The 27392-nt window shown below is 42.5% G+C and overlaps 1 protein-coding gene and 1 non-coding gene across 2 annotated transcripts in view; one reads left to right on the top strand and one right to left on the bottom strand.

Annotated features, from left to right (window-relative positions):
- Nucleotides 1-27392, bottom strand: part of LOC124777309 (phospholipase B1, membrane-associated-like) — a 71412-nt gene that overhangs the window by 40362 nt on the left and 3658 nt on the right. Inside the window, exons 2-3 of the mRNA XM_047252667.1 lie at nt 15285-15511; nt 10499-10661 (exon numbers count right to left, since the gene is read on the bottom strand). Coding sequence (XP_047108623.1) covers nt 10499-10661; nt 15285-15511 — 390 coding nt within the window. The remainder of the gene's footprint in view (nt 1-10498; nt 10662-15284; nt 15512-27392) is intronic.
- On the top strand, nt 4366-4440 carry Trnas-cga. Its single transcript has one exon. It is a non-coding gene; the product is annotated as a tRNA-Ser (tRNA).

The raw sequence follows: 27392 nt of genomic DNA, 5'->3' as shown, positions 1-27392 counted from the left end.
GTTATTGCCATTTCGACTCGTCACACATCAGGTAACGAGCGGATGAGCAAGCGAGCAAAAAAATGGTTCAAATGGCTCTGAGCACTATGGGACTTAAACATCTGAGGTCATCAGTCCCCTAGACTTAGAACTACCTACACTTAACTAACCTAAGGACAACACACACATCCATGCCCGAGGCAGGTTTCGAACCTGCGACCGCAGCAGCAGCGCGCTTCCGGACTGAAGCGCCTAGAACCGCTCATCCACAGTGGCCGGCTAGCTAGCGAGCAGCCAAGCGCTCCAGCTGCATCAGGTAGCCATCTACCGGCAGCCAAGTGAACCAGCTACCCACAACTGGCGCAAGGTGAACTAGCTACGATCCGTAACCCAAAACTCACACAAGTTTCTAACGTCATTCATGCGGGACATTGGTTTCCAACTTTTCTGAAAATATTTCCTGTGAGTGAAGCCAGACATTGGCTAATACTCATCCCCTCCCTCCATCATCAACAACATTGACGCCCAACTGAACTTCATAATGAAAAAAGAATTTTCTTTGAACGCTTTTATTTTGTAAAATGATGGAAAATAAATATTATTTAGTTTTCGTAAGTGCATTATTAAATTCCGAAACAATGAGTCGATGAGAGAGTTGGTACCGCTTAATTCTAACAACATTATATTTGCATTTATAGAAAGATCTTAATCTAATTTTCAGGGCATCGCGACTGTTACCTAAAACTGCTCTGCAGAAAAAAAAGCTAATTATCCACATTGACTGTAGGTACTTACAAAACGTGCTTCCCCTGCACCACTGCTCTCGCTAGTAACAATTGCTTTACTCACACTCTGCAACCCCATTATAAAATCAACCAAGTTAATGAATGTACACTATGTCTACTGCTTGTGTACCACTAGATTCTTGGACTCCTTTCCCCTGAAATGGTAGAAACTGGAAGGCTTCAGGCTGCCAATACTTTACGTAGCAGCCGTTACGTAATTACTGCTGTATTGTGATCTCAATTAGATCGTTTATTGTAATGAAGTAAATAATGAAGAAGTTTCTGGTCCATTGTGGGAACTACATACAACTCCGAAAAGGCATTTTTATGAGAAACTTGAGCATATATGTATCAATTTTAGTGTCACAGTGGATGATACAAATTATATGTGCAGTAGGTGGACTGTGTGAGGAAGAAGGAAGATGAATTTCCAACATTCGTTTCACAGGCTTTAACCTCTGCCACATTGTCTCATAGTGTCTGAAATAAAAATATAGTTGTTGGTAACTTATTTCATAAGTATTACAGTTTTACGAAACCCTGATGATAATCTGCCAGGATGTTTCATATCAGCGCACACTCCACAGCAGAGTGAAAATCTCGTTCTGGAGACTAATGATAATAATAATAATGATATTTTGAAAATAGTTCAGTTTCGAGACCAAAAACTTACTGACCCCTTTTTTTACCCTTTAGAAAAATTCATTTTACCACTCAGGGGATGGTTTTTGAAACAGCCTATTGTTCGTCTCCTAATTTAGCAGCTTGCAGAGCGTCACGTAGTTAATCGAGGTAAACCTCGCTGTAATCTGTAAGTACAAAACTGGAGCAAAAGTTACAGAATGAAAGTACAGGAATTTTGTGAAGCAACAAATACAATATGATCAGTCCAGCGTTTAAGCACGACTGCCCAATGATCCCACTCTTTCCACTGTTGATAATGACTATATCGTTTGTAAATGGTTGATTATATGAAAGCAAGAACTTGTGAGGATACGGTATCGTCACACGGCAAGATATTTGAAATCACTTGTTAATTTAAACGGTAAAGTTAGCGATCCGCCGCGCCACAGGTTGTGTGTTACAGCTACCTCCAGTTTAGCTGAGGGCATAGATAAAAAAATAATTTGTGATCGTAGGCAATGCTTTTCACTGTTGTCGCTTGACACGAGCACGAGTGTGGTCTCTGCAGCGAAAAAAAAATCTGGGAGCTGAGCTGAAATAGTGCACTAGCTGGCACTGTTAGGCTGGCCGCGCTCGGTTACCGCGTAAGTTTCAGTGTGAACGCGATCGGCAACATATGGTGGCACGTGGAATGTGGCTTAGCTTTGTCTAGTTACAAGTGCTCGTAATTCTTTAGTATCCGCAATTAAACATACAGTTCGTGATCTCTTAACAATCATTGTTGTCAATCGATGGTGTCATCATCCGCTTCCCTAAATGATCAGCACTTGCAGTCAGTTGATTACTAAATTCATGGAGAAAAGTGAAGCCGAAATCCTCGTAGTATAACAGCCCAGTTAAACTTTCTGATCTCTCAACAATAATTGTTGTCAATCGATTCTGTCATCACCCGCTTCCCTAAATGATCGGCACTTGCAGTCAATTGATTATTAAATTCATGGAGAAAAGTGAAGCAGAAATCGTCGTAATGTAACAGCACAGTTACACTGTCCCTCCTTCCTTTTCGTTGTTTATAATAACGATATAATTTTTAAATCGTTGTCTATATTAAAGCGAGGACGTAATAGGTGATAATTTTAATCATGATACTACTAGTTGCTTATGATATAGTTGTAATAGAAAGAACTGAATAAATGGTTGAAATTGCAGTACATAACTTGAGTCAAATTGTCCCTAAACTTGGGACTGAGCGAGGTGGCGCAGTGGTCAGCCCACTGGATTCGCATTCACGAGGAGGGTGGTTCCAATCTGCTTCTGGCCATCCTGATTTAGGTTTTCCGTGATTTCCCTAAATCCTTCCAAACAAATTTCGAGATGATTCCTTTGAAAGGGCACTGCTCACTTTCATCCCCATCCTTAACTCGTGCTTCGTCTCTAATGGCCTTGTAGTCGAAGTAACGCTAAACTCAAATGGCTCTGAGCACTATGGGACTCAACATCTGTGGTCATCAGTCCCCTAGAACTCAGAACTACTAAAACCTAACGAACCTAAGGACATCACACACATCCATGCTCGAGGCAGGATTCGAACATGCGACCGTAGCAGTCGCGCGGTTCCGGACTGAGCGCCTAGAACCGCTCGGCCACCACGGCCGGCCGCTAATCTCAGATCTCCTTTTTTATGTGCAAAATGTGGAAAGACAATATCGACACATAAAATAAAAGTGATGACATTTCAATGTTAGAACCCATTAGACTCAAAATTGTTATGGGTGGACAAATATCTAGGAAGCCACTTTAAATTTCCCACGTCAGATAATGCAGAGATAAAATTGGCCAAATTAAGATATTTATGGGGTACCATACAATGAGCATTAAAACATTACGTACAGAATGAACCGTTAATAATTTTAGTTTGCTGCTGTGTGGTAGCGAATGGCGGGACAATAACATAGCAGCAGTTACAACAAAAGGATAATCAGGGTTGAAGTTCGTCCGCCTTGCAGCAGGATGATCTTTACTGGATGACAGAATAAACACTATATGTATAACCTTTAAAAACGAAATGTACAACCTTTTACAACTATAGTTGAAAATAAAGTCTGCAATGGAAAGACCATGTCCAACGTATACCTAACAATACGATAAAGAAAGCTCCAATATTATATAACCTAACAGCAAAGAGAAACGTTGGACGTCCCTTAAAGAGATGGTGTGAACAATTCTGAGGCGGAACAGGCCAAAAAGACTGATGGTTGAAGACAATGATGACGATGATGATAAAGCAGTATCATTTATTATAAAGACATTAAAAGCAGAAATAATAGAATAAACAATATTTCTAATTTATCCCGTTTTTACATCACTTATGAAAGCACCTTAGAATACAAATAAATCGCTCTCGTTTCCTTCAAACGGCAATTCGAACCTTTTGCAAAGCTGAAATCTTCCTACAATTGAAATACGTACTCAGTTAAATTCTGTGGAATAACAATCTTGCAATGTTGAGATCAAGGGACAAACATAAACAGTATTCCAGAATGAGATTTTCACTCTGCAGCGGAGTGTGCGCTGATATGAAACTTCCTGGCAGATTAAAACTGTGTGCCGGACCGAGACTCGAACTCGGGACGAGATACTGTCAGAAGTAAAGCTTTGAGGACGGGGCGTGAGTCGTCCTCGGGTAGCTCAGTTGGTAGAGCAATTGCCCGTGAAAGGCAAAGGTCGCGAGTTCGAGTCTCGGTCCGGCACACAGTTTTAATCTGCCAGGAAGTTTCATATCAGCGCACACTCCGCTGCAGAGTGAATATCTCATTCTGGAAACATCCCCCAGGCTGTGGCTAAGCCATGTCTCCGCAATATCCTTTCTTTCAGCGTTGTTAGTTCTGCAGGGTTCGCAGGAGAGCTTCTGTAAAGTTTGGAAGGTAGGGGACGAGATACTGGCAGAAGTAAAGCTGTGAGGACAGGGCGTGAGTCGTGCTTGGGTAGCTCAGTTGGTAGAGCAATTGCCCGCGAAAGGCAAAGGTCCCGAGTTCGAGTCTCGGTCCGGCACACAGTTTTTATCTGCGAGGAAGTTTCATAAAGAGTATTGCCGTAAGGTACATATAATTATGTAGATACAACTAGAGTTTTAATGTACATGTGTATCCATACCTGACTTGTTATTGAATACTACTTGTATTTCCAAGTACGCTGTTAAATGCTGTTTCCAACAAGCCGGCACATTAGGGAAGACCTGAGCCAGCAGTTCGCACAGTAGCGTTCCGTCGCAGCAGGTGGGTAGTGGGATTACTGATCTGTATTCTGGAGGCCGTACAGTTACGCGGCGAACGGCGGACGTCGTGCCAAGATAGCACTTGGTAACCAGCATCGCGACCTTGGTACTACATACGGTTTACGGTCACGTCGGCTCACGTAACTCGTGAGACTGGTACGGCACAAAAATGACTCCTGTGATGGAGTATAAAAATATTGTGTGCCATAGTTTTCAGTACTATCATCGTGCAGTTTCGAAGCTTAACATACAAACTGTTATCACACAAGCAACATTTACAGTTTTTCTAATGCTTAAAAAATTAACTGTTGGAAGAATTCAAAAATGGATCTAGTATTCTTTATCTCTGTCTGGTATGCAAGTACTCTCAGTTTCTAACTTGCAGACTTTCTTGATCTGTCAAGACTGTGACAGATGGAGCCGTGTGACAGTGACAGTCTCAATGAGGGAGCTCATTCAAAGTCTCCGACACCCTAGCCCACAGCTATCTCTTCTTTACTGTGGTTACACCACTCATTAAAATCCCATTAACTTCACATTTACCTAAGATATATATGAAAATGGTGGACGGGGACCAAGGAGCTCTCGGGGTGTTATACCAATTCCCCTAATGAACGGGTTCGAGGTGCTGTCCTTCACTGAAACTGAAACCAAGCCACGAAGCCAGTGCCTGTTTTGGCGAAATCTATTTTGTCCATTGTCAAGAGGAGGCAAACACAAAAGGGTGGGGGTCTATGAACCGTCGCCAGTTCAAATGTACGGTGAGTGATCGTACCCTTTATGGCAATGGCAACCAGGAACAGGAAAGGACACTAGGTGCACTCGGTGTGTACGCCTGGGACCTCATTCAACATGTCGAAGAGGCCATTCCGGCAGCCATTGAGGGAACAGGTGCAACCAAATACAGATTGTGGCTAACAAAGAAACAAATGATGCCTGTCGTCTGGGTTCCGAGTTCACACTTGGATCATTCCAGAGATTGGCAGAGAGGGTTGAGAAGACCAGCCTTGGACACGGAGTTTCAAAGATCTCACACATTTGTCCCCAGAACCGATAGTGCCACCTTGGTTCTGAGTCGTATGGAAGGTCTGAATGAGAGACTTCGAGGGTTCTGTGACAAGCTAGTCTGCAACTTCCTGGACTTTTGTCATATTGTTGAGAACTGTAGGGTCTCCCAAATGGGTCATGTGTGCACTACATGTCAGAGGCTGTTACCCAGGTAGCTGACTTTGTGTGGGGTGCACACAGTGCCTTTTTTTAGATTAAAAGATTTCCCGTCCAGATAACGATAGCTGTTGGAAATCCAAAATTATCAGAGTAAATCCAAAGTAATGCCTCCCACAAGTAACAGTATTAAAATCCTAGTGGTTAACTGCCGAAGCATTCGGAACAAAGAGCCAGAGTTCGAGGTATTTCTGGGAAGCAGTAAAGATCAGGTAGTACCAAGTACAGAAAGCTCATTGAAACCTAAAATTGATAACAGTGAAATTTCTGGTCAAAATTTAACTGTATATCGAAAGGATATCATAACGGGAAATGGAGGTGGTGTATTTGTCGCAGTAGACAAGAAAGTTAAATCCACCGAGATAGAAACTGAAAATGCATGTGAGATTGTTTGGGCTTGACTCAGTATCGGAGGTGGGCACAAAATTATAACTGGATCCTTCTATCGCCCACCACACTCATCTCATGATCTAACCGAAAACCTTATAGAAAACCTCAGTTCGCTAGTACGTGAGTTCCCCAATCATACTGTAATCATTGTGGAGACTTTAATCGTCCAACAATCAATTGGAAAAATTACAGTTTTGTTACTGGCGGGCGTGATAAGATATCCTCTGAAACGTCACTAAATGCCATCTCTGATAACTACCGTACCTAAGGCAGATAGTTCGGAACCCTACTCACGATGGAAATATATTGGATCTAATAGCAACAAATAGATCTGACATCTTCAACGATGTCTGGTTGAAAATAGTACAGTGACAATGACATGCTTGTGGCAAGCCGGCCGTTGTGGCCGAGCGGTTCTAGGCGCATCAGTCCGGAACCACGAGGCTGCTACGATCGAAGGTTCGAATCCTGCCTCGGGCATAGATGTATGTGATGTCTTTAGGTTAGTTAGGTTTAAGTAGTTCTAAGTTCTAAGGGACTGATGACCTAAGATGTTAAGTCCCATAGTGCTCAGAGCCATTTGAACAAACCAAACTCACACTTTTGTCAGACGACATATTGAAAAATTCGGACGAAGGAGGTCAGGTAGATGAAGCATTTCTTGATTTCTGAGCAGCATTTGACTCAGTACCACCCTTACACTTATTGCCAAAAGTACTATCATGTGGTGTATCAAGTGAAATTTGAGACTGTATTGAGGATTTTTTGATAGGGAGGACCCAGTATGTTATCTCGCATCGTGTAACGAGCAAGCATCGACACGCCCATGCAACCGTCTATTGCACACATTATGCTGGCATAGATGCCTGTTACCCCAGAGAGTCCACGAAAAACTAGGGAGGAAATGGTACGTGACAGCTTCGTGGGTAATCTTCGTGCAGTTTGCAGGAGTTATATCGTAACCGTTGCTCATATGCAATTGGTAGCAGGGTACTAATGAATCCCGAAAGGAAATCGACTCTTCAGGCGATGAAATGAAAGGATGGCATTGCATTTTTGCCAAGACACTCCGTCTTGGGTTGTTCGGTCGCCTAGTGTAAGGCTTTTTATTTGACGCCACTTTAGCGAGTTGCGCATCGACTCTCAGACGATGGCTCTGGTCGAATTACCCCGACGCCTCAACCAGTGCCGCTTATTCAGGATATTCAGCGACATCTCCTGACTGCGGGTGGCTCCCCCTGATGTGTAACGCAACAACGGGCTGAGCTTAATTTTTGCCTGTGTTGTAACAAACTAGAAAAGACGTTCATCTTACCTTGGTGCAAGCGTTTAGATGTTTCGCCACTTCAGTGGGAAATACACTACTGGCCTTTAAAATTGCTACACCAAGAAGAAATGCTGATGATAAACGGGTATTCTTTGGACAAATATAGTATACTAGAACTGACATGTGCTTACATTTTCACGCAATTGAGAAATCAGTACCCAGAACAACCACCTCTGGCCGTAATAACGGCCTTGATACGCCTGGGCATTGAGTCAAACAGAGCTTGGTTGGCGTGTACAGGTACAGCTGCCCATGCAGCTTCATCACGGTACCACAGTTCATCAAGAGTAGAGACTGGCGTATTGTGACGAGTCAGTTGCTCGGTCAGCATTGACCAGATGTTTTCAATTGGTGAGATATCTGGAGAATGTGCTGGCCAGGGCAGCAGTCGAACATTTTCTGTATCCAGAAAGGCCCGTGCAGGAACTGCAACATGCGGTTGTGGATTAGCCTGCTGAAATGTTGGGCTTCGCAGGGATCGAATGCGAGGTAGAGCTACGGGTCGTAACACATCTGAAATGTAACGTCCACGGTTCAAAGTGCCGTCAATGCGAACAAGAGGTGACCGAGACGTCTAACCAATGGCACCCCATACCATCACGCCGGGTAATACGCCAGTATGGCGATGACGAATACACGCTTCCAATGTGCGTTCACCGCGATGTCGCCAAACACAGATGCGACTGTCATGATGCTGTAAAAAGAACCTGGATTCATCCGAAAAAAAATGACGTTTTGCCATTCGTATACCCAGGTTCGTCGTCGAGCACACCATCGCAGGCGCTCCTGTCTGTGATGCAGCGTCAAGGGTAACCGCAGCCACAGTCTCCGAGCGATAGTCCATGCTGCTGCAAACATCGCCGAACTGTTCGTGCAGATGGTTGTTGTCTTGCAAACGTCCCCATCTGTTGACTCAGGGATCGAGACGTGGCTGCACGATCCGTTACAGCCATGCGGATAAGAGGCCTGTCATCTCGACTGCTAGTGATACGAGGGCGTTGGGATACAGCACGCGGTTCCGTATTGCCCACCTGAACCCACCGATTCCATTTTCTGCGAACAGTCATTGGATCTCGGCCAACGCGAGCAGCAATGTCGCGATACGATAAACCGCAATCGTGATAGGCTACAATCTGACCTTTATAAAAGTCGGAAACGTGATGACATGCATTTCTCCTCCTTACACGAGGCATCACAACATCGTTTCACCAGGCAACGCTGGTCAAATGCTGTTTGTGTATGAGAAAACGGTTGGAAACTTTCCTCATGTCAGCACGTTGTAGGTGTTGGCACCGGCGCCATCCTTGTGTGAGCGCTCTGAAAAGCTTATCATTTGCGTAACACAGCATCTTCTTCCTGTCTGTTAAATTTCGCGTCTGTAGCACGTCATCTTCGTGGTGTAGCAATTTTAATGGCCAGTAGTGTACGACGGCGTGCTGAAAAGTAAAGCTTCCGAATTCCTTATATGATAATTCTCAAGTATTATTAAATAAAACAAACGTTATTAACATTCTAAATCTTTGTACGTCACGTCTACATATTTGCAGCCCTCTGCCGCTAGAGCGTATAACATGGCGGTGTATAACATAACTATGTCGCTGCGTGTGAAACAGAGAGCTGTAACCGACTTTCGAATTCGAAGAGTTCGTTCACACACGGAGCACCCTCTCCTTCAGCACGAAAATGCCAGACCACACGCGAAGGCTGCGACTTCCGCAACAATCTACATCTATATTTATACTCCGCAAGCCACCCTACGGTGTGTGTCGGAGGGCACTTTACGTGCCACTGTCATTACCTCCCTTTTCTGTTCCAGTCGCGTACGGTTCGCGGGGAGAACGACGGCCGGAAAGCCTCCGTGCGCGCTCGAATCTCTCTAATTTTACATTCGGGAGGTATATGTAGGGGGAAGCAATATATTCGATACCTCATCCAGAAACGCACGCTCTCGAAACCTGGATAGCAAGCTACACCGCGATGCAGAGCGCCTCTCTTGCAGAGTCTGCCACTTGAGTTTGCTAAACATCTCCGTAACGCTATCACGGTTACCAAATAACTCTGTGACGAAACACGCCGCTCTTCTTTGGATCTTCTCTATCTCCTCCGTCAACCCGATCTGGTACGGATCCCACACTGATGAGCAATACTCAAGTATAGGTCGAACGAGTGTTTTGTAAGCCACCTCCTTTGTTGATGGACTACATTTTCTAAGGACTCTCCCAATGAATCTCAATCTGGCACCCGAGCTACCAACAATTAAATTTATATGATCATTCCACTTCAAATCGTTCCGCACGCATACTCCCAGATATTTTACTGAAGTCACTGCCACCAGTGTTTGTTCCGCTATCATATAATCATACAATAAAGTATCCTTCTTTCTATGTATTCGCAATACATTACATTTGTCTATGTAATCCGACGTCATGGCTTCACAATCATCTATCATCCTACATACAGCCCCTATGCGATCCTATACGATTTTTATCTGTTTCTAAAATTTGAAGAACACCTTCGACGACTTCCCTTTGATAGTGATGAAGCGGTAGAAGCAGAGATGAAGTTGTGGTTCTGTGAACATTGTCAAAAATTCTACAGTAACTGCATCAAAAACCTGGTCTCTCGTTTAGAGAAATGTGTTCATCGGCAGAGTGACTATGCTGAGAAATAAATATGTAGACATGGAGAAAAGGATGTAGAATGTTAATAACGTTCGTTTCATTTAAAAAGCTTTAAGATTTTTCACATAAAATTTCTGATACATTGCATTTCAGCACGCCCTCATGTGTCATCGTCGTGTGTCTTTTTGTTGCCATGTGAGAGGTAGGGATTCATGAATCAACCGAAGGCATGTGTTACGTGACATCTTAAAGAGAAGCAAAGTCGGATACTTGCGAGGAGCGACCACCAGGTTGACGATGGTACGCGGCAGGTTGGCCCGCAGGTAGTCCAGAGTCTCCATCAACTCACGGCGGTGGTTCTCGACCGCGCCGGCCGCCTTCCCCTCGTAGCACATGTCGATGCAGAAGTCGTTGCCGCCGATCAGTATCGTTACCATCTGTAACAAAACATTTCAATGTGTTTCGTGTCTGTCTCCACATTTGTTCGACGGTGTAACTACTGAACACTCTTTTGGAATATACTGGATCTGTATGCAGGAGCACCATTCCTTTTGTTTCATTGTTACAGCTACTCATTACACTTGTAGATGGAACGTGCTTGATCTGAACTCGCAATGACTCCTCCTTTTTTTGCAATGGTCTATATTGTTTGTAAAATCAGTATCACCTTAATGCTGCTGTAGGAAAATACTTTCGGTTCTTTGTATAATAACTTCAACATCAGGATACCAAATAGTTTTTTTTACATTAGCGCTATAATTAAAATAATATTGTCCTCTTACCGAGTGAGGTGGCGCAGTGGTTAGCACACTGGACTCGCATTCGGGAGGATGACGGTTCAATCCCGCGTCCAGCCATCCTGATTTAGGTTTTCCGTGATTTCCCTAAATCGCTTCAGGCAAATGCCGGGATGGTTCCTTAGAAAGGGCACGGCCGATTTCCTTCCCCATCCTTACCTAATCCGAGCTTGTGTCCGTCTCTAATGACCTCGTTGTCGACGGGACGTTAAACAGTAATCTCCTCCTCCTCCTCCGATACTGTCCTCTCACACCTTCTGAAGATCTAGCCCATACAAACATTAAAAAATACGAGAGTTGGAACTTTAATAGCGGCAACTATTTATTTACAGCTCGTACAAAATATATATGTGTTCCAAAGTTTTACTAATCTTCAGAGTAATCATCAGACAGAAGTGATGACACTTTCTGCAGGACCTGACCATCATTTTGCAGCACAATGCTCAAGCACGTACAGGGCAAGCTATTACTGATTTGTTTGATTGATGGGACTGATAAGTGCTATACTACTTACTGCACTCCCCAGACTCAAGCCCCCGTAAGTTCAACTAGATTTCTAAACTGAAGGAAACACTTCACGGCATTCGCTTCAGAACTGCTACAAATTCGTGGGGCAACAGACCTCGCCGCTCGAACTGTCAACACAACTGGCTAAGAGTATCCTACGACTTCCACGCTGCTGGCAACGGATTATACACAATGCTGGTGACTACTTTAAAGGTCAATAAAACTTTGAAACATGTTTCTATTTTTTACGAGCTGCAATAAATAGTTGCCATTATTAAAGTTCCACCCCTCGTATATGGAATCTATAAAACTTATTATTTCAAGAAGTACAGCAACCAGAGAATTTTTTGTTGTTTAATTATGCCGACTGCAACATGGCGGATAGTGCACTGTTCTGGTACACGATACAAATCAAAAAGTGTTTGTGGCGCATCTGTAAATACGAAAATTGGATTAACAAGAAGCAGTAGAAAGCCAGCAACTAAACTGCTATCGATGTTTTAACGATGTACTTACTGACAATTCAAATATGCATTACGCCAATTGAAGAAGGGTGAAAGACCGGGACGCATATTGGTATAAATAAAAATTCACAAATCGGGCTGGTTGCTGCATTTCTTAAAATAATGTAATCCACAGAAATAATATAATCCACAACCGCGGAGCTCAACAACCAGCAGAATGAATTTATTATTGTTGAATACACAAAACCTTGCCTCATCCTCCGCTATATCTTCTTTTGTTATGCAGTTATCCAAATCTTCTACAGGACGACAATGAAACAAGCAAATAATCCTAATGAACACAGGTCCTAAGACCAACGGTTTCTCCGATGTGATGAGTTACCACTGGGTATATGAAACCTTATACCAGAGTCCTCGACCATACCTGCTGCAGATATGCACTTAAGGACAAGCACATTACAATAAGGGTTCCACACGGCCATCGTTCACATGAAGGCTGGCATCAACAGATCTCTTCGTCGATGCCTGTACACTTTCAAATATCCCAGACACGTTTTGAATGAATTGACAACTATAAGTAATGCGTTTACACGGCCCATCGACACTACGAAAAGGGTAGTAATGCTCCAAAACCTTTAAATATCCTCACAAACAAAAATCCAGTGGGCTGAAATTGGGCGTGGCACGACCGATACACTTGTCGAAGATTCGTGCTAGATTTTTCCGAGTAGCCACACGAAAACGTGCCGGCTCAACGTCGCATATGTACCACATACCAATCCTTTAATCATAAAAAATGCCATCCAAATAGTCTATTAGCTTTATGTTGCAGGAAGTCAACGTACACACGGCCAGTACGTCGACCAGGTAGAACGGCCAGTACGTCGACCAGGTAGAAAATGTGGCCCTATCGAGGAAACCACTGCTTTTCCGGACCTCCGCTATACATCTTTTGTTAAAAATAGATATAACGTTTTCCTTGTTGAAGGATGATAACTGAGTATTATTGTATTGGCCCACGGGGGACTCCTGGGACTCCATAAAAACTATGGAATAGTACCGCATATTGTAATATCATGTTTATTAAAAACTCATACCACGAGAAAGTAGTTTAAAACCTGCTCACCCATAACTTGTAATTGATGTTTGTTATTTGGAGATGATAATTACGATAAGGTTTTGATAATCACGATAATGTATTGAAACACGACCGAATGCAATCACCAACAGTGTACACTACCATCACAGTTTTTAAATAATAATGAAGACATACTCGCTGGTGAAACAACAGGACGTTATTTCACAGAGACAGCAATAATCTACTTCTAAGAGCAACTTTTATTTAAACCCAGAAAAGGATGTTCTAGTAAGCCATGAATTACATTACTTATAGAATGGCACATTTCAACTCCAGTTACTTTTACTGCCTAATATTTATTAGCACAACACATTTCGGCAACCTGGCGTCTTCATCAAGTGGCTATCTTAGTCATACATCTATTCATATATTAACATTCCTGTGAAAAGTGAAAGCTATTTTGTAAGTTAGGCCAGCGATGCTATGTCCCGAAAAAGTGTTGTCCGCATCAGGAACAAACATCAAAGTAACAAGAATAAAAAAAAATAGAAAATAATGTATGTAGTGTACGTAGCACATTATATGGTTGTTCAACAACACAACAGCTGTATGAAACGTGTGAATTGATGAAGCTGTTTCTTGTACTGTAATACAATCACTACAATTACAATCAAAATTTATCTCGTTTATTCTCCGTATTTCCACCAGAAAATAGTTTTTCCCAGGTTCGTTTTAGTTACTCGCCGATTTTTTCTTAGTTAAATGAAATGATTCCACGTCTTTAATGCTGTATTTCAGGATTTTTGTAAAATTATGCTAGTCATTGATTCTCATTAAGCCAATATACTTCTCGCCCTTGAAGTAAGCTTGTCTTCGACAATCCAGAGAGTAAATGTTTCCTGTTTGTTAAATATACTGCCTTTAATTCAAATGTACTTTATCTCCGTATCTGATTAATTCATTGCAGCTTTACTCTCATTGCATAGCGCTTATTTCTTGTACATAATGATGTTCTGAATCTAGAGTGTGGAACTACATGATCTTCACAACGAATCATCATTTAACCTCCTAGTTGGTGGCTAGAAGACAATTTGGTCAGTACATAATGAGTGCACATCATTTGTGGAAAAAATAATTTCTGTTATTTGATCACAGGGTCTCCTATGGCTGTATCCTAGGAGCTCACAAATGACTACAGCGTCAAATATCTGACTGTTGATGCAGTTGGAGTTCAACGAAGGGATGCTACTAGAGACGACCGTCGATTCAGTAACTGTTAGGTCCAGACAGTCGCAACGTTACGGAGTAGTTGGAAGTCCAATCCCAAAGACGTCAGTCTGACGTCATACCCCAAGATAACTGTCACACACTCAAACACCAACAGCTCACACGACTTAATCGTGTAGTTCATCACCGAAATTAATAATTTAGAACTTCTAACGAGGGCTTTAAGGCTCATGAGATGATATATTTGATCATTCAAAAACAATGAGACGTTAAGATTGTCGCTTAACACTAAATTACACGAGGGCTATGTTTTTTAACCATCCGATCGGTCGAGAAATGGAAATCACAGTGAAATCCAAAAGTGTTTTATTTGCAACATTTAGCCACACCGTCCAGTTACTTCTCTACATAGTCGCCACTGCAACTTGGACACTTATCCTAGCGTGGTATCAACTTTCCAGTACCCTCGTCAGACAACGCAGTCACTTGATTTCCGCCAATTTCCTACGTTGGTCTGCGCCAAAATACCGTCATCATAGCCAGCGGTTGACGCGCCGAATAAATGAAAATCACAGGGAGGCATCTCTCAGCTGTATGGTTGGTACCTTTCCCACCGAAAACGCTTCAGGAGAATCTTCATTGCCCCTGAAGTATGCATCAGAATGAAATGCAAGACAGTTACAGTATGTAAGTTGCATGAAATCAGGCGAAATGCCTCATCAGAAATTCACGTCTGGCAGGAGATAATATTTTCTAGGCACCTTTACGTGCTCTTTGTGATCTCAGAACTGGAAAGTGCGACGGTACGCGATAATTGTGCATACCAGAAACATTTCACAACACATCTGCGCAAAGCTTCAGTGGATTCTCACTGTGATTTTAATTTTCCTACCGATCAGAGTTTGAAGAAAAAAAAGAAATGGCTTTCGTATGAGGTGAATGAGTGGTGAGCACACAGAGGTTGGGGAAGCGGAGCCGGTGACGCACCTTCCAGTGCCTGCTGACGTCGACCTGGGGGTGCGCGCGCATGCGCCGGACGAGCAGGTTCGCCTGCCATGGCAGGTCGCGGCTCATGGCGCCGCCCTCGGCCACGTTGAACTGCGACGCGTGCTGGTGCGACAGGGAGTCGTTGAGCGAGTAGCCCACTAGCCGCGGGTTGAACTCCTTCAGGATGTTAGGCAGCGTCAGGAACTGCCGCCAGCTGCCCTCGCCTCCTGGCACAACAAATCATGGCTTGATTAAAAAATAAATAAAAAAGCGCCTGCTGTGCCTCTTGAGCAATATGGGGTGTCACAAATTTTTAGGGTCAAAATTGCACAGACACTAAACGATCCAAAACTGACCAGGATCGCCTTGAGTGCGAGTTCGCAGGTTCAGTCTTTAGTAAGACCCATTTGAAAGTGTTGTGTTAACAATTATGACATGAAATATATTAGCTGCTAATAACTCACCATGTGCATCAAAAGGGTGACAGAAGATGATTGTTCTGGAGGTGCAGTGATCAAGCTTCTGTGGCAAGCTGGACAAAATGAACATCGTCGATAGTCAAGAAATGTTTAAAACAAACCATTAACTTGCACCATAAACAACGAATGAGAAACGGTGCGCCACAGTGGCCACAAAGGTTTGCACCATCGAGGTCCAGGGCGACCTCCTCAGGAGTTACAAACCGTGCAGGACGATTGAAGGTATTCAATCTTAAAAATGCATATAGAATCATACTGGTGCAACAGGGTGATGAGAACTGATTGAACGTTATGGTAAGCAACCAAATACGAAACAGTTTGTCGTGGAGCTTATCGTGAAACTAGTTATCCTTTAAGGCACAGCTACAAATAGTGCGATAAAATGTGTTATAGGCATGAAAAAAAAAATATCCAGAGGCCAGATTTGTCCAGTTGTTCCAAGTTTATTCAGAAGTTATTGGTCAAAAGAAATGCTCCTACCATAGCTGTATTTCTCTTATGTCCATTTTCCCACTTTCACTTGCTGTGCGTAAATACCCTCTACTCCTCTTGCAAGATCACACACATGAACTTTACAGGCAACTTTTTTTTTCATCAGTCTTCTGACTGATTTGATGTGGCCCGCCGCAATTTCCTCTCCTGTGACAACCTTTTCATCTCAGAATAGCACTTACAACCTACGTCCTCAATTATTTGCTGGATTTTTCCCATCTCTGTCTTCCTCTACTATTTTTACCCTCTACAGCTCCATCTTGTACCATGGAAGTTACTCCCTGATGTCTTAACTGATGTACTACCACCGGTCGAAGTGGCCGAGCGGTTCTAAGCACTACAGTCTGGTGTGTGATGTCCTTAGGTTAGTTAGGTTTAAGTAGTTCTAAGTTCTAGGGGACTGATGACCTCAGAAGTTAAGTCCCATAGTGCTCAGAGCATTTGAACCATTTGCTGTACTACTATTCTTGTTGCCGGCCAGGGTGGCGGGCTGGTTCTAGGCGCTACAGTCTGCAACCGTGTGACCGCTACGGTGGCAGGTTCGAATCCTGCCTCGGGCATGGATGTGTGTGATGTCCTTAGGTTAGTTAGGTTTAAGTAGTTCTAAGTTCTAGGGCACTGATGACCTCAGCTGTCCCATAGTGCTCAGAGCCATTCTTCTTGTTGTCAGTGTTTTCCACATATTCTTCTCCTCGCCGGTTCTGAAGAGAGCCTCCTCATTCTTTACCTTAAGAGTCCACCTAATTTTCAACTTTATTCTGTATCACTACATTTCAAATCACATGCGTGTGACATCGCTCTCTAAGTTTTTATATATTTTTAGGTTTCAGATACATATTTAACCGGTTTTTGTAATATTATTTGCTATATAAGTGACTTATTGGTGGTTTCTTCATTCACCTCTGCCTTTCTTGTGTTGTGACCTGATATTTGTGAGTGTTTCGTATCGAGCAACTTAACCTCTTACCTGTGTTTACATTCCGCGCTGACCAGTTGCAGCTGTAGCGGCGCATAGAAAACTAAGTACAAATTAATTGTGTGTGTATAGTGGTTTTATTTAAGAACTTTAGTAGTCTTCAACCGGTGTTCTTGGTGTTTTCTGGTGAAAGAATTTCAATAGAACCTTTTGGGGACTGTTTTCAGTTTCGTTACTGTGTCAGTAGACGTTTGATTCTCTTTCTGTATTAGTCTTTTGTTATATTCTCATTTGTTGTTCGCTAATACTGTTAATAATAGTAGTTACTTCCCTTGTAGAGTAAATCTGTGATTATTGTCGTCAGGTTTTTAAATCTTCTTATTGTAGTAGCGGAACTTAGATAAGCAGTTTTCTTGTTTCAATAAGTGTAAAATTTTACCATGAGTGAGAAGTGTGGGCTTTGCCGTAGGTTCGTGAGTAGTGGATTGCGGTGCGAGACTTGTTCGAAGTATTTTCACTGTGGGGAACGCAGTGGGGAAACCAGTGCGCATTCTGGTGAGATTCTCTCCTGGAACTGCAGATTATGTAGCAAGAGTAAGTTGATAGAGGAGCAGGAGCGTAAGATCTGTGCCCTTCAGGTGCAGTTGAAAAACGCACAGGAGGGGCTAGATAGGATGAGGTGGGAGAAGGGGGTTTGGGAATGGGAGCCAGCTGTTGGCAAGAGATCTGCTAGGAGAAGAAGATTTTCAGATAGTTTTACTATTGGTGTTTGCAATAGATATGACCAACTGTCAGAGTCTAGTGGAGAGGAATCTCTAGTAGCTGTAGATGTAGGAAGTATGCAGCAGACCTCATCAGTTACGGTGGCTAGGGCAGTTGCAAAGTCGAAGAGGAAGAAGAAGGTTCTGCTGTTAGGTAGTTCTCATGGCAGAGGTGTAGGCCAGCAGTTGCAGGAAGTGTTGGGAAGTGAGTACCAGGTCACCAGCATTGTGAAGCCTAATGCAGGATTGGCTCAGGTGAGTGTTAACATAGGGGGGTTATGTAGGGATTCTACTAAAGAGGATCAGGTAGTGATTGTGGGTGGGGCTGGTAATAGTATGACATAGATGGCGACTTGGAAAAGATAGCCATTCAGACTGGCAACACGAATGTGCATTTCGTGGAACTGTTTCAGCGTCAGGATCGGCCTCACCTTAATACAGCAGTCAGGCGTAATAACATGAGACTTGGGGGTGCGCTGATGACAGAAAGCATGAGTCACATTTCAGTGGTGTCGGTGGAGTCTATCAGCAGGACGGGTTTCACTAGACATGGCCTGCACCTCAACAGGTATGGGAAGGGGAGGTTGGCAAAGCTTATAGGTGACAGCATAGGTGGGGGTGGTGGGATCACTCATGGGAAAATTCCTGCAGTAGTGGGTGTTAGAGCTGCACCTTTTTTAGATTGAAATCTGCTGATAGGTATTCCTGCTTAAGGGAAGTCTCTCTAACAAAGGAACCACGTTTGACAAAGCTTAGGTATCCGAGTAATGAGAGAATTAGTATATTTCATCAAAATATACAAGGTATTAGAGATAAACTTAGTGAACTGCTTATAGATGTTGACTCTGAAATTACTGGTATATCTGAACACTTCTTAAATAAGGAGATAATTCAGAGGCTTACTTTACCAGGATACAGGTTGGCTGGTAGCTTTTCTAGGAGCTCTTTGCGGTGTGGAAGAGTAGCCATGTATGTGAAAAACGGCATCCCATTTGAGTCAATTGATGTTTCAAAGTACTGCACTGAAACGGTGTTTTAATGTTGTGCAGGTGTGGTTAAATTTAACGGAGCTAAACTTCTAACTGTTGTTATTTATAGATCCCCAGACTCCGACTTCACAACATTTTTGCTAAAGCTAGAGGAGGTCCTTGGTTCACTTTATAGGAAATACAAAAAGTTAGTTATATGTGGGGACTTCAACATTAATTGTATAAGTGATTGTGCAAGGAAAAGGATGCTGGTAGACCACCTCAATTCATATAATCTTATGCAAACCATATTCTTTCCAACGAGAGTGCAAGGGAACAGTAGAACAACCATAGACAACATTTTTGTTCATTCCTCATTACTAGAAGGGCATTCTGTTAGCAAAAAGGTGAATGGCCTTTCAGACTATGATTCACAAATTTTAACTCTAAAAGATTTTTGTGCTGCAACACATGTTAAATATAGTTATCAACTGTTTAGGAAAGCTGATCCAGTTGCTGTAGAGACCTCTGTAAATCAGATCAAGGAACAAGAGTGGCAAGATGTTTATTGCGCTGATACAGTATACGATAAATATAATGCTTTTCTCAAGACTTTTCTCGTGCTCTTTGAAAGTTGCTTTCCGTTAGAACGTTCAAAACAGGGTATTAGCACAAACAGGCAGCCTGGGTGGCTGACTAGAGGGATAAGAATATCTTGTAGAAAAAAGTGACAATATTATCAAAACGTTAGAAACAGGCAAAATCTAAATGCAGCAGCCCATTACAAACAGTATTGTAGGGTGCTTAAAAATGTTATTAGGAAGGCAAAAAGTATGTGGTATGCAGATAGAATAGCTAAGTCTCAGGATAAAATTAAAACCATATGGTCAGTCGTAAAGGAAGTGGCTGGTCTGCAGAGACAGGTCGAGGATATAGAATCAGTGCGTACTGGAAATGTCCGTGTTAATGATAAGTCGCATATATGTACAGTATTTAATAATCACTTTCTGAATATAGGAGGTGAACTAAATAGAAACCTAATCCCAACAGGGAATCACATAGCGCTCTTAGAAAAAAGTGTTCCGAGACTGTTACCTGAAATGCTCCTCCATGATACTGACAAGAGGGAGATTGAGTTAATAATTAAATCACTAAAGACCAAGAACTCTCATGGATATGACGGGGTACCTAGCAGAATACTGAAGTATTGTTCTATGTATGTTAGCCCAGTACTTAGCCATATCTGTAACTTTTCCTTTAGGAGTGGTCGGTTTCCTGACCTATTAAAGTACTCGGAAGTGAATCCACTTTATAAAAAGGGAGGCAGGGATAATGTTGACAATTTTAGACCTATTTCGATGCCATCGGCGTTTGCTAAAGTTATCGAGAAGGTTGTATATACAAGGTTACTGGAGCATTTAAATTCACATAATTTGCTGTCACATGTACAGTTTGGTTTTAGAAATGGTTTAACAACTGAAAATGCTATATTCTCTTTTCTCTGTGAGATTTTGTACGGATTAAATAAAAGGTTGCGAACGCTAGGTGTTTTCTTTGATTTAACAAAAGCTTTTGACTGTGTTGACCACAAAATATTACTGCAGAAGTTGGACCATTATGGAGTAAGGGGAGTAGCTTACAATTGGTTCGCCTCTTACTTTAAGAACAGAAAGCAGAAGGTAATTCTCCGCAATACTGAGAGTGGTAGCGATGTTCAGTCCCAATGGGGCACTGTTAAGTGGGGCGTTCCCCAAAGGTCGGTGCTGGGGCCACTGCTGTTTCTTATTTATATAAATGATATGCCTTCTAGTATTACAGGTGATTCAAAGATATTTCTGTTTGCTGATGACACCAGCTTGGTAGCGAAGGATCTTGTGTGTAATATTGAAACATATCAAAAAATGTAGTTCATGAAATAAGTTCGTGGCTTGTGGAAAATAATCTGATGCTAAATCACAGTAAGACTCACTTTTTACAGTTTCTAACTCACAATTCAACAAGAACCGATATTTTGATCAGACGGAATGGGCATATTATAAGCGAGACGGAACAGTTCAAGTTCCTAGGCGTTCGGATAGACAGTAAGCTGTTGTGGGAAGCCCACGTCCAGGATCTTGTTCAGAAACTAAATGCTGCTTTATGTACCATTAGAACAGTAACTGAAATAAGTGACAGTTCAACACGAAAAGTAGTCTACTTCGCGTATTTTCATACGCTTATGTCATATGGTATTATTTTTTGGGGTAATTCTTCTGATTCAAAAAGGGTATTTTTGACTCAAAAACGGTCTGTTCGAGCTATATGTGGTGTAAGTTCGAGAACCTCTTGTCGACCCCTATTCAATAGTCTGGGAATTCTGACATTGCCCTCACAGTATATATTTTCTTTAATGTCGTTTGTTGTTAGCAATATTAGCCTATTCCCAAGAGTTAGCAGCTTTCACTCAGTTAATACTAGGCAGAAATCAAATCTGCATGTGGGATGCACGTCCTTGACTTCTGTGCAGAAAGGAGTGCAGTATTCTGCTGCATCCATATTCAATAAGCTACCACAAGAACTCAAAAATCTTAGCAGTAGCACAAACTCTTTTAAGTCTAAACTGAAGAGTTTCCTCATGGCTCACTCCTTCTATTCTGTTGAGGAGCTCCTGGAAGAGCTAAAAAATTAAGCAAATTCCAGTGTTACATTGTTGATTTTCTTTATTTAAACTTATGGCTTATCGCCTGAATATGTTTTTTATATTTCATTTTATCTGTTTCTACTATCGTGTTATAATTCCATGTATTGACTCGTTCCATGACCATGGAGACTTGTCCTTAATTTGGTTCCACGGAACAATAAATAAATAAATAAAATAAATAAATTGTAGAGTGCAGCAATCATTCGCCTTTTTCTAGATTTTATTCCGCAAATCCAGTTCTTCGAGAACTGTGACTGATGTCCGAACGACAGGGACTTACATGCATTGAGAATTTGAAACAGTGCATTGAGAATGGCTAGCTGCTAGCCGAAATCTGGAATTGCGGGATAAAATCTAAAAAAAGGACGACTGATTGCTGCACCCTATAATTTACAACTCACGTAACAGTCGCTGAGTGCACCCACTTTCCGAATGGAAGGTAACCTGCTGACATATCAAATGCTTCGAGTCTCTTCTTTTCTGGCTTTCCCACAATCCATTTTTCACTTCCATACAGTACAGTGCTCCAAACGTACATTCTCAGAAATTTTTTCCTCAAATACAGATCTACGTTTGATACTAGTAGCCTTCTCTTGGCCAGGAACGCCTTTTTGCCAGTGTCCTCCTTGCTCCATCCATCATGAGTTATTTTGCTGCCTAGGTAACAGTATTCCTTACCTTCATCTACTTCGTAATCACCTGTCCTGATGTTAAGCTTCTCACTGTTCTCATTTCTGCTACTTCTCATTTCTTCCGTCTTTCTTCGGTTTACTCTCAATCCTTATTTTGTATTCATCAGACTGTTCATTCCATTCAGCAGATCACGTAATTCTTCTTCACTTTCACTCCGGATACCAATGTCATCAGCGGATCTTATCACTGGTACCCCTTCACCTTGAATTTTAATTCCTCTCTTCAATCTTTCTTTTACTTCCGTCTTTGCCTCTTCGATGTATAGATTAAACAGTAGGGGCGAAAGACTACATCCCTGTCTTACACCCTGTTTAATTCAAGCACTCTTATTTTCCCCATTTGGTTCTTGTACGTATTGTATATTACCCGTCTTTCCCTGTAGCTTAACTCCAATTTTTCTCAGAATTTTGAACATCCTGCATCATTTTACATTGTCGGACGGTTTTTTTCAGGTTGACGGATCCTGTGAACGAGTCTTGATTTTTCTTCAGTTTTCCTTCCATTATCGATCGCGTCAGAATTACCTCGCTGATGCCTTTACCTTTCCTAAAGCCAAACTGATTGTCATCTAACACAATCTCAGTTCTTTTTTCCCTTTTTCTGTTCATTATTGTTGTCAGTAACTTGGATGCATGAACGTTTAAGCTGATTGTGCAATAATTCTTGCACTTGTCGGCTCTTTGAATCTTCGGAATCGTGTGGATGCTGTTTTTAGGAAAGTCAGATGGTATATCGCCGATTCATACATTCTACACATCAATTCGAATAGTCATTTCGTGTCCACTTCCCGCAGTGATTTTAGAAATGCTGATTGAATCCCGTCCCTTCTGTCATATTTAATTTTAAGTCTTCCAGAGCACTTTTAAATTCTAATTCTAATAGTAGATCCCCTATCCCTTCTGTATCGACTCCTGCTTCTTCTTCTATCAAGTCACCAGAGAAGTTCTCCTCCTCACAGAGACTTTCAGTGTATTCTTTCCACCTATCCGCTCTCCCCTCTGCAGTTAACAATGGTACTCCCATTGTGCTGCCCATTGGGCTGTTAATGTTACCGTCCTTGCTTTTAGTTTCAGAGAGAGTTGTTTTTATTTCCCTATATGCTGAGTCAGTCCCTCCGAGAATCATTTCCTTTTCGATTTCTTCACATCTTTCATGCAGCCTTAGCTTCCCTGCTCTTCCTACTTATTTCATTCCTAAGTGACATGTATTTCTGTATTCCTGGGTTTTCTTGAACATTTTTGTTTGTACTTCCTTCTTTCATCGATCAACTGAATTATTTCTTCTGCTACCTTTGGTTTCTTCGCAGATACCTTCTTTGTACCCAATGTTTCCTTTCCAACTTCTGTGAATGCCATTTTTAGAGATACCCATTCCTCTTAACACTGAGCTGCCTACTGATCTATTCCTTATCGCAGTATCTATAGCGTCAGAGAACTTCAAACGCACCTCTTTATTCCTTACTACTAACGTATCCCATTTTTTTGGGCTCTGATTGTTTCTGACTAGTCTCTTAAACTTCAGCCTACTCTTGTCACTAGTAAATTGTCATCTGAGTTTACATCTGTTCCTGGATACGTCTTCCAATCCAATATCTGATTTTGGGATCTCTGCCTGAAAATCTAACTGAAATCTTCCCGTATCCCCCAGCGTTTAACAAGCATACCTCCTCCTCTTGTGTTTCTTGAACAGAGTATTCGCTACTACCTGCTGAAATTTTTCGCGAGTATTTCTTAACAACGAGGTGACTCAGTGACGGATAGAAAACAACTGGCATACGGATCTCGGATTGCACCTTTAAGCCTCGGCCAGATGGTATATGCACTTTTTTTTTTGGTACATTGAGTGACTTGGTGTATGTGCCTACCCTTCAGTCAGCGTTGAATCAGCTGTGGCGCAGCATAGAAGAAGCAATGAGTACAGCAAACCCTCCGTACACTTGCAAAAGTATCGGAAGAGATTGACTATCGCCTGGGTACTTTGCTCTGACTCATTGACTTCTAACGCCACGTGAGCTCGCGGCATGTGAACTTTTTGCAGGTGATTTATGAAAGAGCCCACCTATGTGTCACCTCTTTCAACAACTTTAGATGCACTGAGACGCAACCTAGCAACTGCAGAGAAAGCAGTAAGTCAGGACATGCTCGCAAAAGTAAAGGATGTTTGTCGTAAGTCCGGTGGAGAGCACTCTGGACATTTTCGAAATATAAATTAAAGCTTTGGTCCTAGAAGAATTGAATGAAGGGTGTTTAACGGGTAATGCAACACATATAGTTCTGAATGCAGGTTGGTTTTATTCAGAATTCCACTACATAAAAATATTCACCACTATTTTGGCTATGAGACCCTGTTTACCAAAACAATCTGCGTTCAATGCGACGGCCTTACGCCACCTTCCTGGGAGGGCCTGTGTGCTCACATGGTACTACTTCACCGGTCGACGTCGAAGCAAAAGTCTTCCTGCATCAGAAACCTCCCCATCTCCACGTACTGCTTCCCGCGGAGTGCATTCTTCATTGGGTGAAACACATGGAAGTCGGAAGGTGCTGCATCCAAGCTGTAGAGTTCATGATTCAATAATTTACCGACAGCCGTACGTATTGTAGAAATTTATTTTATTTTATGAACTTCTATGTGCTACAAGTTTCGGCATTGTATTGATGCCATCCTCAGGCCCCACTCGTCATAGTTGTAAAATCGTTATACACGGAAGGAGCCATATAACTGTGTCCGTGAATCAAATCGTCCTGCAACAGCTCTTGGTGGCCAGGCGACACAGTCTGAGACCTTAAAGACTATGACGAGTGGGGTCTGAAGATAACATCAATATAATGCCGAAACTGGTAGCACATAGAAGTTCACAAAATAAAATAAATTTCTGCAATACATAAGGCTGTTGGTAAATTATTGCATCAAGACGTTCATGCCAGTCGTCGTCCCACGATCCATAATGGATCGACGAGGATTAAGCTGTAGGGTCGATGAGACAGAACAATCAAATGACATTCTGTGAGCATGCAGACTTATGTGAGTTCTTGCGTTGTCATGGAGAAGGAGAAGCTCGTTTGCATTTCAGTGAGGGTAGCACAAAATATTTCAGAGATGATCGTTCACCATGAGGGAAGATATCAAACAGAATAGCCTCTTGAGCCTCAAAAGACAGTCGCCATGCAGGCCGTGGTGGCCGTGCGGTTCTAGGCGCTACAGTCCGGAACCGCGGGACTGCTACGGTCGCAGGTTCGAATCCTGCCTCGAGCATGGATGTGTGTGATGTCCTTAGGTTGGTTAGGTCTAAGTAGTTCTAAGTTCTAGGGGACTGATGACCTCAGATGTTAAGTCCCATAGAGCTCAGAGCCAACCAGACCGTCGCCATGACTTCACCCGCTGAGGGTGCGGCCTTGTACTTTTTCTTAAGAGGAGAGATAGTGTAGCGCCACTCCATGGATTGCCGTTTCGTTTCCGGTTCGGAATGGTGAACCCATGTTTCACGGTCTGTAATGATATTCGACAAGTCTTTCACGGTCAGCCTAGTAACAGGCAAGCAATTCTACATAGTTAGTCCTCCGTTGCTCTTTATGGTCTTCTGTAAGGCGGCAAGGACTCCAGAGAGCACACACCTTTGAGTACCCCAGCTGGTGGATGAGTGTGTCAGCACTACCAACAGAGATGTCCAGCCGAGCAGCGAGGTGTTTGTGCTCCGTCGATCACCTCGAATGACAGTATCCACGCACTCCAAAATTGAACGAGACACAACAGTGTGCGGTCGGCTGGGATGTAGGGGATTGGAGAGGTTTGCGTTACCTTATTCCGATGACGACAGACGCCTCGCCCAATCGTTCATCGCGTTTTTGCTCACTGCCGGGTTTGTGTACACATTCTGCAAGCGCCTTTGAATATCCGCTCCGGTTCGCCGCCAAACCTAACTCAGTGAGAGCTTTCAGATTGGAACTCACGTCCATTGCAGACGCTATTTTGAAAGCTACGTATGGCGCTGCCACCAATCGGAGCTTCAATAAACTATAGAGGTTGAAGCGTGAATATTCCATATGTTCCACAACAAGTTTGTGTAGACATTCTGCAAGCGCTCTTGAATATCTGCTCTGGTTTGGCGCCAAACGTAACTCAATAAGAGCTCTCTGATTGGAACGCAACTCCATCGCAGTCGCCATTTTGAAAGCTACGTGTGGCGCTGCCACCAATCGGAGCTTCAAGAAACTATAGAGGTTGAAGAGTGGATATTCCATAATGTTCCACAACAAATTCCGCATTTTTCAACGAAATTGATCGAGGAAAAAGAAGTGTTGCATTACCTATTGAAAAACCCCAGTACAATTAGTTTTTTGTGGCCATTCCACTTCAGATCCCCACATATGTTTAATTTTCGGTATTTTACGGTTCTTATTGTTTCTAGTTGTTTAACACGAATAATGTAACTGAATAGTACATCTACATGGTTACTCTGCAATTCACACTTAACTGCCTGACATAGGGTTGATCGAACCATTTTCATACGACTTCTCTTCCATTCCACTGTCGAATGGCGCGTGGGAAAAAGGTACACTTAAATCTTTCCGTTAGAGCTCTGATTTCTCTGATTTTGTTATGATGATCATTTCTCCCTACGTAGGTGGTTGTCAACAAATTGCTTTCGCATTTGGAAGAGAAAGATGGCGATTGAAATTTCGTAAATAGATCTCGCCGCAAAGAAAACCGCCTTTGTTTCAGTGACTGCCACCCCAACTCGCGTATCATATCACTACACTCTCACCCCTATTGCGCGATAACACGAAACGAGCTACCCTTCTTTGCACTTTTTCGATGTCCTCCGTCAATCCTACCTGGTAAGAATCCCAATATTCCAGCAGAGGACGGACAAGTGTAATGTAGGCTGTCTCTTTAGTGGGTTTGTCGCATCTTCTAAGTGTTCTGCCAACAAAGCGCAGTCTTTGTTTCGCCTTCCCCACAATATTATCTATGTTGTCTTTCCAATTTAAGTTGCTCGTAATCCTAATTACTAGGTATATAGTCTAATTGACAGCCCTTAGATTTGTGCGCTCTATCGAACACCCAAAATTTATCGGATTTCTTTTAGTACCGATGTGGATGACCTCGCACTTTTCTT

Source organism: Schistocerca piceifrons, chromosome 1, assembly GCF_021461385.2.
Source record: "Schistocerca piceifrons isolate TAMUIC-IGC-003096 chromosome 1, iqSchPice1.1, whole genome shotgun sequence".
NCBI lineage: Eukaryota > Metazoa > Arthropoda > Insecta > Orthoptera > Acrididae > Schistocerca > Schistocerca piceifrons.
Note: the sequence above shows the minus strand (reverse complement) of the source record. Positions and strands in the feature narration are given on the sequence as shown.